Raw genomic sequence first — 16224 nt, forward strand, 5'->3', positions numbered from 1 at the left:
CATAGACAGTACCAAGCTTGTGTTCATCGTTGACTGCAATGAGTTTCTGATGGTCAGTGGCTGGAGAGCAGATACTGAGCTTAATCTGGACACAACTGACCCCTTAGGATGTGCCACCAAAAAAAAACCAAAAAACAAAAAAACAACAAAAAAAAAAACATGTATACTTTTAAAAAAGAAAATGATTGCTATAGTATAACTACTGGGCTAATTTATTTTCTTTTTCCTTATTAAAATAATGATGTATGAAATCCATGAAAATACATTATTTTTGTGTAGATTCCTTTAGAGCACGTTCCTGCGTGTGGGATTGAGCATACTGAACATTTTGATAACTACTGCCAAACTGTCTTCCTAGAAAGACTGCAGATTCACATAGATATCGACAGGGAATAAGAGTGTTGATTTGCCCTTATTGCCAAAATGATATCACTATTTTAAAATTGCTTCCAATCTGATGTTGAAATTTCATTTTATATTTTAGATCTTGAATTCATTTGAGATATTGAGCCTCCTTTCAATTTCTTTTTTTGGCCAGTTATTATTTTTCTATGATTTGCTTTAATTGGCTCATTTTATTAAGAAGTTAAAAATCATTTAGTGATGGCTTATAAACATTTTCTGAGATAAATTTTGCTGGGATCTGGGAATCTGAACTCAAGTGCTCTTACATGATGAGCCATTTCACCAGCCCCAAAATAAATTTTGAATATGAATTTTTTATTAAATACTGCACATATAAATTTTCCTATTGCCTGCTTCTCTGTCAACTGCACTTATGGCATCTCTTAAAGTGAGATACTTCATTTTGTAGACATGTTAACTATTTATTCATGGTCTCTGTATTTTGCAGAGTGCTTAAGAGAGACTTCTTTGTATAATCCACTCCTTTATATGCAAGTTTATTTTGAGTTGTCCTCTCTGTTGTTTTCTAATCTTGTACCAGTAGTGTGCTTCTAGTAGTTCCTTTGTGTATCAGGTCTTTGAAATCTGACAGGACAAAAACACCATCTTTCATTAATTTCTGCACAGCTGCCCTTGCTGTTGTTATTTATGGTTTCTCCTTTTTAGCCTCAGATATCACTCCCCGTGTTGCTGTAACCCTACTGTATTCTGTTAAGATTTGTGACATTTGCATTATGTGTGAATAGAGATAACAGACTGCTAGTGGTTTAGATGAAATAGTCTTTGAAATAAGAAAGTAGATTGTTCACAGTTAATTCATAGATGGATGTTTTTGTTTCCAAGTCTTTGGCAATATTTGATGTTGATGTTCTTGAATATGTAGCTTCTATATAAACCTTAATGTTTTATTTTATTATTTAAATTATTAAAATAATTTAATTATTTTAAAGAATAGAAGCCATATTTAAACTAAATTGTTGGACTTTGCTACTTTGTCTTATTATTGTTAATAGGGAAGCAAAGCAAATATAACCAAGCCTCTTTTTGCTTTTGGGGTTTCTTTCTTAACAATAGGGAATAAAATTAAAATGAAGAATATAGGAAATTAATTTATTGTTCTTATTTTTAATTAGCTGGAGTTAGATGCTATTCTAAGCACAGCTTCTGTTACCATGGAGTTTTCTTAACTCAGGGTCAGCTTCCTTAAAAAGTGCTGGGGCCTGCTTTATGCTTTGAAAAAAAAAATAATTCTCAGTGACCTTGAGTAATAGCTGTAGCCTTTGTTATATCTTAATTACTACTTTTACATAGAAACATAAAGTCATCCCCATATTTCTGAAGAATCAGTGCAACACTCTGCATTGTATGCTTAGACTTAAAGCATATGAAATAGAATAGTGGGTACATAAAAAATTTTACAAATAATAAATAGACAATATTAATTTTTTTTTTTTGGTTTTTCGAGACAGGGTTTCTCTATGGCTTTGGAGCCTGTCCTAGAACTAGCTCTGTAGACCAGGCTGGTCTCGAACTCACAGAGATCCGCCTGCCTCTGCCTCCCGAGTGCTGGGATTAAAGGCGTGCGCCACCATCGCCCGGCGAGACAATATTAATTTTTTGCAGTTATGTTGTTCAAATTAAATGAATAGGTTTGATAACCTTTTTTAAAAGTTATTTAATTATACTTATTTATTTGTGGGGGGCACATTTGCTATCCTGTAGACAACTTGAAGGAGTCTGTTCTCTCTTTCTACTGTTTGTACTGCAGGAATTATCAGGCTTGATGGCCAGCACCTCCACTCGCTGAGCCAGCTCACTGTTCAGATTTGACAAGCTTTTAAAGACTATTTAAGCCGTTTGTCTCTCTTTAAAGTATTTCTAGTGCTATGAATTTGTGTGTGTATTATATTTCTTAGGGAACTGCTATTTCATTTATTCTTACACAGGTGGAATATTTAAGGGTTTCTGGGTTTGCACTTGGAGTCTAGGATCTGGGGGCTGGAAAGGAGCCTGTTTTTTTTTCTATACATCTCAAGTTAAGTTACCCTAGATCCAGAAATAGAATGTTTCTATATTTTGGTTAAGATCTGGGAAGTGTCTAGGCAAATCTCACATGGTTCTTAGAGCCCCTGGAGCTACTTTTCTTCAGCATTTCTAGTATATTTAATAGTTGATAGGTCTAGCACAATACTCACAGAGTAGATCTAGTCAGCAGAAAAACATGCCATTGGTCCAGAAAGATCTTACTAGTCATATTAACACACAAAAGTGACCAAATGGGCATTTTCAGAAGTCATCCCCCTCTGTCCTGAAGGTGCCAGTTGTTATCTACTTGTACAGGTGTCTTGTCAGTCACTACATTACCTAGCAAGCCTCTAATTTACACCCACTGGTCCACACCACCTTCCCTGTCTATACAGCTAAAATAAAAATGAGGAAATGCTAACAACATAAAACAGAATAATCTAACCTATTTTTCTAGAAACATGCTGCAGTCTCATTTCTTTTATTTCTTTGTTGTATTTTTTTCTTCTCTGAAATATTTAATTTCCCTTTTCTTACATGAATTCTACTCAGCTCAGCTGCCAGCACCTTGAAACTTGTTTGATTGTCTACAGAATTTTCTCTGTGTTCTGAAGTCTTAAAGCATTTCTCTTCTCAACATGATAACTTGTATTATACTAGTGTGTTTGGATTAGCCTCTTTCCACTGCCAGGCACTTACATACAGACATCTACTGGCTTTTTGAAGACTAAGAAAGTAGTCCTATTTTTACTCTACTTTCCCCACTTGGCCTTCTGCCTTAAATTTGAATTTTTTTTCTTGCTTTTCAGTTACAGATGAGGATACAGTTAAGAGATATTTTGCCAAGTTTGAAGAGAAGTTTTTCCAAACCTGTGAAAAGGAACTTGCCAAAATCAACACATTTTATTCAGGTGAGTAGTCACAAAGAAAAAAAGACATTCTGCAATGCCCTTCAGACATGATCAGTGTTGCTTGAGGCTGACTTCCCTTGTTTATGCTGCAGTAATGCAATTGGTACTTTATGTGGTCATTGCCTAGGTTCCCTTACAGGTTATAAGACCTTCTGTTATATCTTTTATTTTATCTTTTATAAATTTTAATCCCCATTGTCATATTATCACTTAGGTTAATTTTATGCCCTTTCATTGGCTAGAACACTCATCTTCATCTCTCTAATGCATAGTCTCACGAGTGTCATCTGCAAGATGCTGTTGGAGCTTGAAAAGAAAATATTAACTTTATATTTTTATATGCCTAGCTTGTTTAAAGTGTATGTTTTAATGTACTTAACAGAGATTAGTAAAGCAATGTCCTTATAATGGATTGCCTAGAGCATTGCCTTAAGCATCACAAATCCTGTGGAGCCTAGTTGAAAATTAGTTTTGTGAGTACAGAATCAAAACAGTGATTTAGATTCAGAGAGACTTCATCCAGACTTTGAATAAACGTTATATGTATTCCCTTGTACAATGCTGAATGTACCCCCTTTATGCTTGGAATCACCTACTAGATGTAATGGTCAATAACGGATTTCCCTCTTCTCTTGGCAAAGGTTTTGGAAATACCATAGTCTTAATACTGACATAATCATTAAAAGCAAACAATCAAAACTACTAGTATGGGTTAGTCCGAAATGACTAGTTGCATGACTTTATTAGTTTCTTTTTCGAAGGATGATTTTTTTTTCCTCCTAGCTTGTGTACAACTTTTGGAAGCATTTTATTCAGATATTTTCTCTGCAACCCTCAGATAGGTTTGATTATTCTTGTATATGGCACAGTGGGAGACTGAGAGAGGTAAGAAGCAGTATAAAGCAGATGCCAAAACCCTAAGAGGCTTGGTGTGACATTTTTAGATGCTGTTGTTTTCCAAAATCAGTACTGCTGTGTATCCTGCAAAGTGGATCTATGAACATCTGGTATCTTGTAGAGTTGGCCACTCCTGTGTATTTGCTACTGCTGATCTCTTGGTTGCTCACTGAGAATAAAGATGCTTACCTCCCAATATAAAGTTTTATCTCAACTTTCTGTATAATCCTGGTGACTTAATTGCCTTTGTGGACAGTCCATTTTTGGTTCCAATCTACTTTTTTCACATTATCTCATGGCTGTATTTGCCCAGAATTGCTCTCCTCCAGATTAGTAAATTCCATAAAATTCTAGGACCATATTTCCCAGGCTTTAAGCTTTTTATACACCTTCTCTAACATCTGGATACATACATACATACATACACATTTATTATTATTTTGTGTTTATGGGGTTTTTTGCCTGCATGCATGTCTGTGTACCGTGTGCATGTAGTACTGCAGGGACCAGAAGAGGGCATTAGATCCCCTGGGACTTGAGTTACAGATGGTCATGAGCCACCATGTGGTACTGGGGATTGAATCTTGGTCCTCGGAAAAAGCAAACGGGGCTCTTAACCACTGAGTTATTACTCTAGTCCCCTATTTATTCGTTTTGTTTATTTGTTTTGTATCTTAGAGAGCTCAAATTCCTTCACATCTTCATTTTATTCCAGTCATGTCACACCCTGTATTGATATCTTTTTATCAGTCATTTTATTCATTTTGTCCCTGTACTTTCAATTCTTTTACCCTTATTGCTTTATATTGTGCTTGCCTAGCAAACTCAGTGCTTCTTGTACCTTAGTGCCAACATTCTGGACTGATTCACATAACAATAGAGTTATAGTAAAAAAAAATCTACTTTATGATTAAATATGCAAATATACAGCTACCCACCTTGTTTTGTTTTGCTTTTTTTCTTCCCAGACAGGATTTCTCTGTGTAGCCCTGGCTGTCCTGGAACTTGCATTGTAGACCAGGCTGTCCTCGAATTCAGAGATACATATACCTGCCTCTACTGGGATTAAAGGTGTGTGCCACTACACCTGGCTAGATCTTCAGATCTTATGTGTGCTTATGCACCTATGAGTGTGAATACACAAATGTTTAAATCATTTAAGTGTTTTTAAACAAACAATATTTGTCTTCTTTTAATCTATTTTTTAAATACTTTTTCTGATTGATTTTTAAAATGTGATTCACTAAATTTTGGGGTTTTGTTTTTGTTTTAAGACAAGGTGTCACTGTGCAGTTCTGACTGGCTTAGAACTTGCTATATAGAACTCACAGGATTGGGTTGTCTCTGTCTCCCAAGTGCTGGAATTAGAATTTACCCAACCTAAATTAGTTTTGAACATTGCTTTTGATCCATATTGGATTGCAGGATTCAGTTTGAAAAGTAATATCATGGAGTAGATCAATTTTCAAAAATCATTTTGGGTTGGCTGTTATTAAATTTTTTGGATACTGTGAGATAATAACTTATCTATGTGTATTGACAGGGCCATTGGGGTACAAATTGATAGTCACTGACTGAGTTTTTGCCAGGTCAGGAAGGGGTGAGTAATATGATTGGACATGATTGGAAGACAGGAAATAGAATTTGGCACGTGTAGACAGTATCACTTTCCTCCCTAGTTAGCTGCTTTCTTCACAGCAGATTGTCTTATAAACTGCAGTCTTCAGGTACTCATGCCTGAGAGAAGCCATAAGTAACTAATGAGTTACCTTCTGGGAAGGGTTAAGAGAAGCTCTGTTTGGCCCAAACCAGCCTCTGATACCGTCCTCCTGACAGGGCTTTCCAGTGTTGGGTATAGTTGTGTGCACCACCTATTTGAGCTTATTTATTAACTCACCTTCATCTACTAAGGTAGCGCAGATTACTTAATACCTAAAAATGGTCAGTCTTTAAATGACTTATAGTCTAGATCCAAACATTTTACTACCTCCCAATTTTTTATCTTTCTAATCATACCAAAATCCCAAAAATAAATAAAATAATTAAAGTGCTAATTCTATCAACTAATTACATTTTTAATTTTTAAAGTTAAGATTTTTGTTTAATTTTTTCTTTTCTTTCTTTTTTTTTTTTTTTTTTTTGTTAGTTTTTCAAGACAGGATTTCTCTGTGTAGCCCTGGCCATTCTGGAACTACTCTGTAGACTAGGCTAGCCTCAAACTCAAAAGATTTGCCTGCTTCTGCCTCCTGAGTGCTGGGATTAAGGGTGTGTGCCAGCACCACCTGAATGATTTTGTTTAATTTTATCATTTAAAAAAACTATTTAGGGCTGAGAGATGGCTCAGAGGTTAAGAGCACTGACTGTTCTTCCAGAGGTCTTGAGTTCAATTCCCAGCAACCACATGGTGGCTCATAACCATCTGTAATGAGATCTGGTGCCCTCTTCTGGTCTGCAGGGGTGCAGGCAGATGCTGTATACACAACTAATAGATAAATTTTAAAAAGAAAAAACCCTTTATTCATAAAAAAAAAACAAAACAAAAAAAAACTATTTAACCTTCCTACGCCAACAAACACTTGCTTATAAAGTAGATTAATTCCCAGGCCTCTTACTTAGGATTGTGCTTATTAAGAGTAAGAAGTGTTTTCAGTTGAAAACCTGATACAAATTACTTTTCTTACTTTTTTCTATCTGTTTTGTTTAATTTTAAAAGAACAGTTGTTTATATTTATAGAAAAATATTTTTACAATTGAAAGACCATGGGGAAAGAAGGAACTTTTAAAAATGAGGGGCCCCAATTTCCAAGATGAACATAAATGTAAACAACCTCAATAAAATACTTGCAAACCATATTCAATAGTATATTTTAAAAAATCATATGTGATTGAGTTAGTTTTATTACAGAAATGCAAGAATTTCAACATATGCAAGTCAATAAGTGAAATATAGCATATAAATAGAATCACATGATCATTTTGATAGATGTAGAAAAATTCCTTTGATAATATTCCATATCCATCCTTTCATTATAAAAAGCCTGAATAAAGCAATCTAGTAATAGAAGGATCATACCTTGACATAATGAAGGCAGAATATGACAGGCCCTTTCATAACCCATATAATAAATAGGGACAAATTGAGAGCATTTCCTCTAAAATGAGATGTGGCATTTACTCTTGTCACTCTTATTCAGTGTAGTGCTTAGAATCTTAGCCAGACCTTTAAGGCAAGAGAAAAGAAATGGGATGCAAAGAGAAAAGGAAGAAGTCAAATTGCCCTTGTTTGCAGATGATACAGTCCTACACTGGAAAGATTTTAAAGACTCTGTGAGAAGCAATATAATCAACCTGCTAAGTGTTTGGGTAATCCCAGTGGGTAGCAGGGCCATATCTAAGGGTCAAGAATGGTCTCTACCTGGTGAAGAGCTAGCTGCCTTGCCTAGAGTGCAATTGAATACTTGCATTACCAGGTGTGCAGGTGTATACCAGGTGCTAGGGACTGTATTGATTTGCTCCAGTGAAGCTACCTTATCCAGAAGAGCAGCTGCTATGGGAGAGAACACTTGCTTAAGTTAACAATAAGATCTATATTTCCCAAGAGCCATCCAACTTTGTACAAAGTAAAGCTAATGCTATGTTAAGTGATAGTTTGCATAGGCATCACCATCCATTTGTCTTTCAACTGTCTGGTGACACCTTTAAAGTTTTATTGTGATACTAGGAAGTTATAGGAACTTAGGCTTAGCTCCCTGTACCACACTATTCTTACTTCTGGATTACAATCAGTACGGAAATCCTACTTGCAGCCTAAAGTTTATTCCAGTTACCCATTTTAGAACTAAGAAAGTTGTCATAGGATGAATCAGTAAACCAACATTCTACTGTGAGCCAAACCTGGACGAGCACTTGATGGTTTGAATGTCTACGGTTAGTGTGATTGTTAAGTTGCAGTAGTGTTGGAAGATTCTGGAAATTTGTCAGTGCGTTGTTATTGTAGACATAATTTTAAGATAGCCTTCAAGCACACAATGCCTTCTAGAAGAGAGTTTTTTCAGGAATAATTAAGGTTTCAAATCAATTGCTTTTAAGTAATGGTACTTACCCCAGGTTAGCCCAACCTGGCTAGGTGAATCCTTAAAAGTGACTTAAGTTAACCCTGCATACAATGTAGAGAAGGACTTGAAGTGAGAGTTTCTCTGTTGGTAACTTTGACATTCAGTAGAGACCTAAGTCTTACAACTTCAAACAACTCAATTCAGCTACATCCCAGTAAGTGTGACAGAGGATCCCAAACTCTAGATGGTCCTGAGAACTGTACTGGCAAGGAACCCAGCTACATCATGCTTGATTTGTTTATGCCATTAAGTTTGTGCTGGTTTGTTATATAGTAAAAGGAAACCAATATAAAAGCTGGTGCCTGAGAATTTTAGAAATGTCTGGAAGTTTCCTTTTCCACAAACCACAGTCACCCTAGAAGATGGCCACTGGGCCCTTTGAAGAAGGATTGGGGAAAGACTTAGCAATATATTCCTGTGGAAGTGGCAAGAGAGAAAGCAGCCTGCTGTGTTTCAGTAAGGAGTCTCATTGTTGTGAATTGCTTCTAGGTCTGGAAACAAGATATCAGTTGACTAAACTCAACTGTCTTCCACTAGACTGTGCATACTTTACAGTGATAAATAAGGCAATACTCTAATAGTTGGCCCATTTGTTTCATTCCTAAGACAAACCTTGATCGATTAACCTTAGCTAAAAATCCTGTGGGCTAAACTGTTCTGGTCGTGACTCACTCAGTTACCTTTTATGACAAGCACACCCATTTTGTTTTGGGGGTTAAATGCTACCATCTGGCCTTTCTCTTCAGGGTCCTTTTGTTGCCACTGAAATCAGTGAGCCCAAATGGCTTCATCTCGTATGACTGGGCCTATTCTGCAGTGAACAGCAGACTCAGAGCTCTTCAAATAGGCAGGTGCTTTCCTTAGTGACTTACTCCCTACCTGCCCTAGTGAAGGGGGTTTCTGGGCCTCCCGGGAGAGAGTGGAGTTGGTTTTAGAGATGGGGAGCATGATCTCAAGATATACATAAAAAATAAATTATTAAACATAAAATGAAAGTCAGGTGGTTAAGGATAGAGATTAATCCAATAGAAATAACTTCTGAGGAAGAGAATTGTGTAAATTATGAAAAAAGCAGCAGTGCCAATGAATATAAAAGTCATAATACTACACTTCAGTGTGTGTGACAGTCTCCACAACAGAGAAGCCTAGAACTCCTTCTTACTGCTATTGTCTAATCATTATTTACTGAGCGCTAGCTATGCCCGTGGCATTTTTATGCTGCACTTAAACTTTACAAGTGCTTTTTAGGAGAGTTGTATCTTTTTTTTTTCACCTATGAAAGGCTTACAAAAGTTGAAAAATAAACTCAACTAAAATCATAGGAGTTAATAACAAATATTTGAACATAAATCTGCTTAATTCCATATACTAACGTGTGATTGTGGAATGTAAGAGACAGTTATTTTAATATGTAATTAACCCTTCATACCAATGGAATCTGCATCTGTGAATTCAACCAGTATATTTAGAAAAAGAAAGCAGGAGCGCAAAATGCATAGCTCAGCGGTAGAGTACTTGACTAGTATGTATGAGACCCTAGGTTCCATCCTTACCATGGCAAATAGTGTGTGTATGTATAGCATAGCTCCCACCCTGATTTTGTTCCTAGGAAAAATTGCATCTATACTGAACGTGTTCTTATGCTTTTTCATCTCTTCTCTAAACAATGCACTTCCACAACTGTTTATATTATATTAATATTATAAGTCAGGGCTTAAATTTTTTCCGTTCATGACACCTTTTTACCCCCACAATTTTTACTTGACTTAGAGTATCTAAAATTGGATTATAGATCACATATTTACTGGTAAAAATAATAATTGTACTTTGTTTCATTTCACCATTTATTAAGGATAAATACAAATTTGCATACTAGTGAGGTGGATGTGCTTATTTACTTTTATATAACTAATTGAATCTTTGCTGATTCTTTGATATTGTAGGAAACAATAGGAAAATTTTTTAGAGCTGATCAATAGTTTATAATTGTCTTTAATGGCAATTTATAATGACTTTATAATTGTCATAATGAGAATGCTTGTTTCTCATTAAATGTGTAATAAAAATGGCAGCAGTTTTTATAAGGCTCATTTCAGAAATTGTTAGAATTTTTTTTTAACCTCAAACCAAAATTATTTGATGATATTTCAAAATTATGAAATCTGCCAACTTGGTCTACAGAACAAGCTCCAGGAAGCCAGAACTGCACACAGAGACCCTATTTAATAAACAAATATTTTCTCTCTTTCTCTCAAAAAAAAAAGAAAAGGAAAACAAAAAAACAAACAAACAAAAAAGCCAGTAAGACAAAAATAACAAAACCAGGAGAAAACCCGGAATCTGTCCTGTGTTGGCCAACTGCTTCTTTCTGTGCATGGGGCTTGACCTAGTGACACTGCCTGGAAGAAAGCTCATCTCCCCTTTCCCAGCAAGCATCAATTGAAATAGCTTCTTGGTTGGGGGTGGGCTTTGTATAAGTTTCTTCTTCAATTTGTAGAGTATCATAGTTTTTTTTTTATAATCAAAGATTTTTGAAACTGTCTCCAGACATTTCAGATAATCAGTTAAAACTCTTATATCTAAGTCTTTGAGAAAGTTATTTTTGGTTAAACATTTTAAGATATTTACTGTAAATGCTTCTAAAAAATGAATTTTAACCCTAATCTTCCATTTGTTAACTATTTAGTTAAAATTCCAATGAAGGGTTTAAAAATGAACTACTATTTGAGGCACAGCTTTTAATGAAGTTACTGATTTTTCTGATATCATAAAACATATCATCTCATTGGTGCTCTGATGGGGGCTATGAGTGCCTGTAGGCCCATATTTCTATATGGTGTGGTAGCCAGGCACTAAAGCCATAGGCCCAATCTGAGGTGGTCACGTAGCCCTGCAGACAGGCTGTCTCTGTCTAACAAAGGGTCATGATGTTGTTGCTCCTTTTTTTTTGTAATTTGGAGGATGCCTTATAGAGATGCTGATTCAAGCCTCCGTGACAGCTAGCATACACAGCAGGCAGGTAGATGCGGACCTGACAAAACTCCATTCACCTGGTGACCTAGAGGACAGGTCTAGTGTATTTTTCCCGCTCAGTTTATGTGTTGGTATAAAAGTTGTTTGGATGATAAACATGGGGAAGTCTTGAGGAGAGAAGAAGCCTGAGCTGCCCTTCCGTGATGACCGTGTAAGCTGTGTCTGATTATTCCTTGCAGCTCCGTACCAGTCCAGTTAGGGAAAATAGTTATCTATGTTGGGGCCAACGGGCTCTAACAAGTGCCTCCTGTGAAACACCGAGTAAAAGTGATATGTTTGCCACCAGTTTTTTTTTTTCTTTTTTGCTACAAATTCAACTTCTCTCACACAGTGTTGCTCCCGCACCATCTAGACACTATTACCATATTTTCACTGGAGAAAGCTCCATTTGTGAGGAGTTTAGCTCTCTGGTGACACTCCCCCTTCCTGATGGGTGGTGAAAGAATAATCTCTCACACATACTTCCTTCATAAACCTACTTACATAAAGAAATAAATGTTTCATCTAGCTGAATTGCAAACTTTGGGCTGTTTATATGCTTATAGTAAACTGCTTTCATTAGTCATACAAATTATAGAAGTTCGTTTAGAAACAGCTTGATTTGATAAAGGAATTTTATTAATTTCATACCTATCCTTTTTTTCCCCTGTGAATTACTCTGCCACCCCTACCCCACAAGAGGGTTTTTCTGTGTAGCCTGGCTGTCCTGGAACTCCTTCTGTAGACCAGGCTTGACCTCAGACTCATAGAGATCCACCTGCCTCTGCCTCCGGAGTGCTAGGATTAAAGGCGTGAGCCACCACTGTCGAGCTAAAACTATTCATTTTTAATAACAGCAGGTAACACAAGATCTCCTTTCATGTAATACTTTTTAGGTTTTGGAATTAAATAAGAAGTTTCAAACAAGGAAACACTTTTTTAATTTACAACAAATCTTTTAAAACATTATTTTTGTTTATTTGAAAATTTGTTAAAAGTATTCAAATAATGCTGCTATAAACATAGTTTAGCACTTCCTTGTGGTATGACTGAGCATCCTTTGGGATTGTGGAACCAGTCCTTAGTGTACTGAGGTACAACTATATATGAATAACAGAAACACATGTATTCACTAACAGTCTAGTTTTTAACCCATATCTTATTAGTTTTAGTCTGTTTGAGTACCTGCTTTAGAGAAATGTTGAGGTACAATGGGAAATACGGCAATCAGAGCTTTGATTCTACTTCTGTTTGTGTATGAAGTTGTAAACACAGGAACATTTCTTTAAACATTTTGTAAAATTACATTTATTTAGTGTTTGCTTGTATGCTTCAGTGTGTTTGTGGAGGCCAGATTACAATTTGGGGGACTTGGTTCTTTCTTCCCACAATGTGGGTCTTAGGGATTGGACACAGGCTGTCAGACTTTTGCAGCAAGTCCCTCTGGCCCTTTTGCTGGGCCTTCAGAAATATATCTTATATAGAGCTCTTTTAAAATAAGATACATAAAAGAAAACTTATTTTAATTTATTTATTTAGATACTGGGGTTAAATCCTAGGGCTTCATGCATGCAGGGAAGCACTTTAATAACTGGACTATATCCCTATCCCCAATGTTTACTATTTTATAATATGTAATTTTAAGTATAGTCACGATATTGTACAATCATCACTATCTAATTCCAGAACATTCTTGTCATTCCTCAAAGGCATACAGCTTCTTATTCCTGCTAGCAGTCACTCTACCTTCTCTTTCCCTGGCTACTGCCAGCTGCTAATTCCCTATTTTGGACAGTTCATCTAAGTGGAGTCATATCATACTTGGGGGTGGGGTTGTCTGCCTTATCTCACTTAACATACCTTTAAGGCTTATCCACGTTGTAGCATAAATTGATACTTACTCTTCTGTGTGGTTGATACTCCATTTTGTATATGTTTGTATATCCACACACTACCTTTTGTTTATCCACTCATTACTTGATAGATATTTGGCTGGTATAAGAACTTGTTTATATTGTATGCAAGGTTTTCTGTGGATGCCTTATGTTCAGTTCTCTTACATATATACCTAGCATGGGTGTTGCTGATCATACGGTAAATTCTGTGTTTGTTTTCCAAATTCATAATATTTGTACTGTTTTATGTTTTCACTCTTAGTGACTGCACATTTCTTTAATCTATGAAAATAGGTGCAGTAACAGTTTTGCAGGGAGTAAAGTATGAGGTAGAATGTACAGATGTTGTGCCAAAATGTTTTCTCCCATCTGGTTCTACACATCATGTGTAATATTTTTCCTAGAAATTCTAGGGAAGAAAATTAGTATAATCAAAAAAATTAGAATTCAGTAAAAACAAAAACAATTCAAAATTGAGACCACTTGTCACTTCTTTTTTTTATATAAGATTAGAAGATGAGTATATTTTATTTTATTTTAAATTTTTAAAAAGCTTTTATATGTTTGGGTGTTTTGTTCACATGTATATCTTTTTTTAATTTTTTTTCACATGTATATCTTTAACCTGATTGGACAATGCCCTTTCCTTACAGAGAAGCTGGCAGAGGCTCAGCGCAGGTTTGCTACACTTCAGAATGAGCTTCAGTCTTCACTGGATGCACAGAAAGAAAGCATTGGGGTCACTACATTGCGACAACGCAGAAAGCCAGTCTTCCATCTGTCCCATGAGGAGCGTGTCCAACATAGGAATATTAAAGACCTTAAGCTGGCCTTCAGCGAGTTCTACCTCAGCCTCATTCTGCTGCAGAACTATCAGGTGCTTAGATTACCCTAGGGAGTGGCATTTTAAAGTAAACTCCAGTAAGTGGAATTACCTTGATCTACACAGAGTCCCCCAAAGGTGACATCGTCTTTATTCTTGGGGTTCTTGTTCGAGTTTAGATGTCTTTGTTGTCCAAAAACCATGCATTAGAAGGATTAAAACTATTAGCAAAGTTAATAGTTTTTAAGATACACACACACACACTTTCGTAGGGCGGAGGAGATGGCAGTGCGAGCACCAGAGTTCAAGTTCCCAGAGCCCACATTAAAGCCAGGCAGGCATGGCAGCCACCTGTAATTTACACATACAGGAAGGAGACGGGAATTCCCAGAGAATATGGCTAGCCAGACTAGCAGAAGTGGAGAGCTCTTGACTCAGCAAGACAGCCTGCCTCAGTAATATAAAGAGGGGATAGCAAGTGAGAAAAATACCACCAACTTCAAGTCTCCACACACATATACACTTAGTTAAAAAAACAATTCATATGCTATTTATGGGTACCTTTGGCTCAGAGAACAGCAGTTTGCCTACTATTTGAAGGAAGCTCTTATAGTGGTGAATAAAAATAAATGTCTATCAAAATGTTGGCTGTGTAGTCTTTATATTCCTAATGCATAGCTAACGTTCAGAAAAGCATTGGATCTTTCTGAGGCAGACATTAAGAAAAGAAAAGCAACTGCACAGCTAACATTTTTGCAAGTTTGCGATAATAAAACAAAAGAGCTGAATATTTTAGCTTGCTACCAAAAGAATCCCAGTTTTGTAAGCAAAGACTGTTCTTTTCGTTTCCCGCCCGCCCTGACCCAAATAATCACACAAAAACTATATTAATTACAACATTATTTGGCCTATTAGCTCAGGCTTCTTACTGACTAACTCTTATATTTTAAATTAGCCTATTTCTATTAATCTGTGTATCACCACAAGGCTATGGCTTACTGGGTAAGGTTCTGTTCTGGCATCTTTCTCCTTCTGCAGCTACATGGCATCTCTTAGACTCCACCTACTCTCTTTATATCTCCTCCAGCCAGGCTATATTCTGCCCTGCTATAGGCCGAAGCAGCTTCTTTTTATTAACCAATGGTAATAAAATATATTTATAGCATACAGAACGGAATCCCACATCACAATTTTATTATTCACAGAATACAGTATAACTATATCAAAAATAAAGAACTTAGATCATGCTAGATATGTGTAAAGGTTAAATATATAGGCTGTTATAGCACTCAATAGTTTTTACACCCAGTATGAAAAATGTGAACATCCATTAGCCTTATATTAGGGTATTCATTTATTTGTAATTTGTTATAAGTTTGTTTATATAATTGTTATGAAAGATAATAAACAGGTTATGTTCAATAATAAACATTTACATCTCTGAGTCTGATGTACTACTTTGCATTTTATTCTCTAATATAACTTAAAATGAATGATTAGCACCTTGCAGGATGATAGAACATCTAAAAAGTAAAAGTTATGCAAGAAAAGTTTTACCTGTAGTGACTGGTGATACAGCTCAGTTTGTAGAGTGCTTGCCAGCAGGCATGAAAACCTGGGTTGGATCTGCATAAAACTGGGTGTGGAGGCATATGCCTCTAATTCTGGCTGCTAGGCAAATGGAGACAAAGGAATCTAAAGTTCAAGATCATCCTCATGTACACGAAGTTGAAAGCAGCTTGTGTAAACTTTAAGACTCTGTCTCAAAATGATAAATAAAAAGGTTTTCCCTGAAGTGTTGCAATTTTAAAATGCAAAGTACTAGAAATCCCCTATCTACAATGATCTCAATTATTACTATGTATGCTTTTCCTATCGCTTTCATATTTTTTGATAATTTAGTAGTTTGTCATTCAAAGAAGAACCCAGTTGAGAAATAATTCAGCAGAAAAGTAATAACATAAGAGAAATAAATGATAAGTCCTTTGTTTCTTTTATATACCCCAGGCTGATTTAAACTTGACATCCTCCTACCTTAGCCTCCTAAGTGCCAGAATCATTATCTACATACCTAGGACCCTTTTTTGACATTTTCCCCAAAGCTTTATAATTTGATTTTTTTTTAGAAATTCATATTAGTA

At 36.0% G+C, this 16224-nt stretch overlaps 1 protein-coding gene across 1 annotated transcript in view; it reads left to right on the top strand.

The window, feature by feature from the left end:
• Xpr1 (xenotropic and polytropic retrovirus receptor 1) overlaps positions 1-16224 on the top strand; it is a 144506-nt gene that overhangs the window by 66205 nt on the left and 62077 nt on the right. Inside the window, exons 3-4 of the mRNA XM_050135156.1 lie at positions 3240-3341; positions 13914-14137. Coding sequence (XP_049991113.1) covers positions 3240-3341; positions 13914-14137 — 326 coding nt within the window. The remainder of the gene's footprint in view (positions 1-3239; positions 3342-13913; positions 14138-16224) is intronic.

The sequence above is a fragment of the Alexandromys fortis genome, unplaced genomic scaffold (genome assembly GCF_014885135.2).
Source record: "Alexandromys fortis isolate MF-2015 unplaced genomic scaffold, M_Fortis_MF-2015_v1.1 scaffold_21, whole genome shotgun sequence".
Taxonomy (NCBI): Eukaryota; Metazoa; Chordata; class Mammalia; order Rodentia; family Cricetidae; genus Alexandromys; species Alexandromys fortis.